At 31.2% G+C, this 4,796-nt stretch overlaps 1 protein-coding gene across 4 annotated transcripts; it reads right to left on the reverse strand.

Annotated features, from left to right (window-relative positions):
- Positions 1 to 884: 884 nt before the first annotated feature.
- On the reverse strand, positions 885 to 2,471 carry LOC149266653 (mavicyanin-like). 4 transcript variants are annotated; one of them, XM_089397146.1, is made up of 3 exons: positions 2,340 to 2,471; positions 1,996 to 2,181; positions 885 to 1,312 (listed from the first exon to the last, which is right to left on the reverse strand). In XM_089397146.1, the coding sequence occupies exons 2-3, from the start codon at positions 2,165 to 2,167 to the stop codon at positions 957 to 959; spliced, it is 528 nt and encodes a 175-aa protein (XP_089253272.1). In that variant the 5' UTR covers positions 2,168 to 2,181; positions 2,340 to 2,471; the 3' UTR covers positions 885 to 956. The 4 variants fall into 4 exon arrangements, with proteins under 4 accessions (XP_089253272.1, XP_089253274.1, XP_089253277.1 ...); XM_089397148.1 differs by having other exon boundaries at positions 2,352 to 2,454; XM_089397151.1 differs by having other exon boundaries at positions 1,996 to 2,169; positions 2,340 to 2,433.
- Positions 2,472 to 4,796: the final 2,325 nt, after the last annotated feature.

Consider the following 4,796-nt stretch of genomic DNA (forward strand, 5'->3'; position numbering starts at 1 on the left):
AAGTTTTTAGAATTTATATTTTTAAACAATAAAAAATATCTCAATAATTTGATTTTAATAATATTTAAATAGTTTTTTATATTAAGAATTTTAATATTGTTTTTTATTTTAAAATTTATTGTGTTTTCACTTTATATATTATCAACATTTTTTTTTTAAGTTTGACAGGATTATATCTTTAACATGTCCAATATATCACTGAGACTAAACCGGAATTGAACCAGTGACTTCTAATCAATGTCTTAACAAAGCACCTGTATATCCAAAACCCCGTAAACAATATATTATCAACATTACATAAATTAAATAACACATAAGTGTTTTAAATTTTAGATTTATGCTAATTCTCTAACTCACTCATACCATGACTTGCATTACCACCCACATAGATCCACTAAGTCTTAAATAAGGGTCTAACACCATACTCATCACTCATCATACTGGGCAGTAAAATGAGCCTCTAAACTTAATTACCAACCCATAAATATATTGCAAAACTTATATGAATTACAAATTCTAAAAGTATTCCAAAACCTAGACTAAAAAATAAATCAAATTAAACCATTCATCTCTTTCCTATCTATCAAATTCAGAGATATTTCCGAAAACTACGATCACATTAAAACAACAAAATTCATCATTATGAACCCAGTTTTAAGTGGGGTAACTACACATGAACCCACTTTTGAAGCTAAAATACACAGTTAAAAATTCGCAACACTTGAATGCACTATTAGTAGAAAATTAGCGATGGGTTCAAAGCGAAGCCCGGCACAATTTTATTAGCCTCGAATAGAGAAAAATAACGATGAGTCCATAACCCAGCAAATAACGATAAGCAACAAATTTATTAGAAAAATAACGATGAGTCCATAACCAAGCAAACCATTATTCGCAATAACTGTAAAAATATGGCACTGTCTCTTCCCTGGCACTCATCAATCTCAGCGTCTGCATCAGAGCACCCACACAGCAAGAGATCCGAGTAGAAGCGAGCCGACGAGCACGGCGCCGTCCTTGATCTGCATGTATGAAGCTGCCATGGCCGCGCCTTTGGTGCTGTTTGTGGTGCTGGACGGAGGTGGAGGAGATGGTGTAGAGGTCGACGAAGCCGCCGTAACGTTAATGCCGACCTTCATACCCGCTGCGCAGTGACCTGTAGTGCCACAGATGAAATACCGCCCGCCCGTGCTGTTCAATGGAATGGTATTGTTTCCTCCCTGGTATGTGTTTAATGCGTTGCTCGTCGAGCACGAATTATACGCCGCCTCGCTGACTTCCACCACGTCGTGGCCCGATCCATATGTGAAAACTGCAGCCAATCAAAATTAGTTATCATTAGCTTCATTATAATTTGTTTTCCTTTTATGTGGTTAAAGGATTTTGGAGATGTGGTTCAAGGATTTTGGAGATGGGTGACCAGTAGAATTTAATGGGAGGATTTAGCCAAAGAGATTAAGTGGAAGAGATTAAAGGGAAGGTATCAATTTTTACGGTACTTTAATCGGAGGTATTGAAAAAATTGAATTGGACTAGAGGAAGAGTATTGAAAGAAATGAACCTGTAATCTACAAAATGTATAAAATGTATTGATAGAATTGAACCAATAATTTCCCAATAACATATACTTTAACTAACAACTGGATCCATTCAGCTAATCTTCAAAAGTAAAATATGTGACAACTTGGTATTTACCTCAAATCAAAACCATTCCTATCAAGTCTAATTCCAAACTCAAAATTAACTTAACTGGTTACTTATTTTTTATTTTACCAGGGAAAAACAGTTACAATTACTTGTTAGATTTAAGACTTTTGTGATCCATAATGTAAATATCAGGCTTTCGAATTAATCACATCTTTAGAATTGAATCCAAATTCAAAAATCGACTCAATTCTAATGATGTGATTAATCCAAAAAACTGATATCTAAATTACAATTACTATTAAATCAGAAAATAATATATTTGTTTGGATTGTGCATTGATGTACTTACTGAGATTGTCGCCCTCATGGAATGTCTTGTCACTAGTCCAGTTAGTGTAGTTAACGGTGAGAGCCCAGCCCAGCCCGTCTCCAACGATGTAGTCCGCCGCCATACAATTATATGGCAAAACCATCATCGCCATTGCAACAGCAATTGCAATCCATGCTCTCGACTGCTCCATTTCTGCCAAAATAACTGCCATCCCACCATCAAAATATGCTGTAAATCATTACACTTCCAGGCTTCTTGTTTTATAAGTGAAGAATTCATGGCAATGACAACGTTTCAAGCAATATTAAAGAGTGCTCTATATTATGCTGATAATAAGCGGTGGAACGATGAAGTAATATTACCGTTTTTCCTACCAGTAGGGGAGTTGCTTGGAATTCGAGATTTGCGTGGATCAAAACACCGAGTGTGAGATAGGCAGAGAATTGAATGAAGAAGAACTGCATGGAAAGGCTGGATATATAAGTCCCTTCAGAGACACTGACATGACGTCTCGTGGGCGGCGTGGAAAGCTTGAAAGTTCAATGAACATGGGTTTCCTGGGTCGGTGAGTTATCGATTGAATATAATATTTGTTGAGAAGACCAAGCCCACCTTATAGAAATCAAGCTGATGGCTTGACAGATCAACAACTGCTGTCGCTAGCACTTGAACATTTTGGGCGGTGCTGACTTGAAATTGGATTTTCTGTTGAGTTAGAGCTCTCTTAATTTTATAGACAGCGTTCAATCCTCAATTAACTTAGAGAAGGTACTATTTTTTGTCAAGAGCGTTTGAAAAACATTTTAAATAAAAAAGGTAGACCCGGGGCAAATAACAAACATTCAAATTACACAAGAGGAAGTTGGTGGCGATTAAGAATATGTGTGTTTCTCAGGAAAGGTTATTGGTTTAAATTTAGAGGGAAATGGAATCAGTTTAAAGAAAGAGGTATACCCGGGGCAAATAACAAACAATCAAATCACGAAAGAGGAAGTTGGTGGCGATTAAGAATATGTGTGTTTTTAAGGCAAGGTGATTGGTTTAAATTTAGAGGAAAGTAGAGTATTAGCACTTGAATATATTTTAGTAGTTAAATGAATAGTTAAATAGTTGCTGAGAGGAATTAGAGGGAAATAGAATCAGTTTACATAAAAGAGGTATACCCGGGGCAAATAACAAACAATCAAATCACAAAAGAGGAAATTGGTGGCGATTAAGAAGATGTGTTTTTAAGGAAAGGTTATTGGTTTAAATTTAGAGGAAAATAGAGTATTAGCACTTAAATATAATTTAGTATATTTTAGTAGTTAAATCAATAGTTAAATAGTTGCTGAGAGGTGAGGTTTTTATTTTAATAAATAATTTTATATATAAATTTGGTGTATAAAATTAAATTATTATTATTATAATTAATTGAGATTTATTTTAATTATAAATTTATAAGTGTTGCGAGTGATCAAAATTTTTAAAGTGTAAAATTTGAAAAAAAATTGTATAGAGAGATTTGATCTTTCTTTACTTTTTTTTTGTAAGTTTGGTAGATAGAAGATTTGAACCTAAGGCTTCCGGTTCAATGAGACCCATGACTGATTGAGTTACCTCGGGTGAACAATAATTATAATTATTAGAAAGTAATAATTATAGTTATCATTTTATTGTTTCTTTTTATTTTATTTTTTTAATTTTCTTTTATTTTTATGTTATGTAATTTGATTGAGTCAAAATGTTTTGATTAATAATTATAATTATTAAATATTTTATTTTATTTTATGCTATTTTATTTTTATGTAATCTGACATAGTCAAAATATTTACATTACATTAGATTACAACATTTGTTCCATACTAGAGAGTGTCTATCAAAGCAGGCAACGTTGATCCATCTTAACATAGAGATCAAATCTGTCAATGTGCAAACCTACATCGATCCATCTTAACATAGAGATCAAATCTCTCAAAGTGCAAACCTCTTTTTTGAGTGCACAACTTGAGGAAAGGTTTACACCCTGATAGTTCAAGGGTTAAAATGGATCTATGCTAGTTTAATTAATTCATAATTATAATTATTAATTTTTTAATTTTAATTTTAATTTTATTTAATTTTTATTCTTATTTTTTTATGTAATTTCACAGAGTCAAAATGTTTTCATAATATAATATAACTTTACAACATCTCTACCATATTATATTTGAGAGAGCTTCTTATTCCAATAAAAATATATTAATACTTTTAAATAGAAAAACTAAGATGTTCTCTCCCTTTAATGTAACATGAAAAGAAAAATAAATTGAAATTCAATTGAGAGATATCAACTTATATTCATGTATCTAATGATTATGGAGCAAAATCTATTGAAAATTGAGCCATTAAGTGACTATGAAGTGTCAAAAAGTGTCCAAATGCAGGTAAGGAATTTGTATTGGACATAGAGATTCCTGACTAAGAGCTTTCTTAAATGTAAGATCTTAGTAAAAGTAACGTGTAAGATGAAATGATTAAAATAAATGATTAATTTTTTTTTATTTAAAACAATTACTTAGTAATATTTTTTTAATAGATTAATAAACTAATATCATTATTTAAATATTATTTTTCAAAAACTAACCATTTAATATACTCGTTACCTATTAATATTTTTAATAAATTAATAAACTAATCTCATTATTTAAATATTATTTTTCAAAAACTAGCCATTTCATATAGTCGTTACTTAATAATATTTATTTTTAATATATTAATAAATTAATATCATAATTTAAATATTATTGTTTAAATATAGTCATTACTTCTTCATCTGGTTTGATGATGAACACACTTGT

This window comes from Pinus tabuliformis, chromosome 6 (genome assembly GCF_031772625.1).
Source record: "Pinus tabuliformis cultivar Carrire ecotype Pingquan chromosome 6, CPIR1, whole genome shotgun sequence".
Lineage (NCBI taxonomy): Eukaryota > Viridiplantae > Streptophyta > Pinopsida > Pinales > Pinaceae > Pinus > Pinus tabuliformis.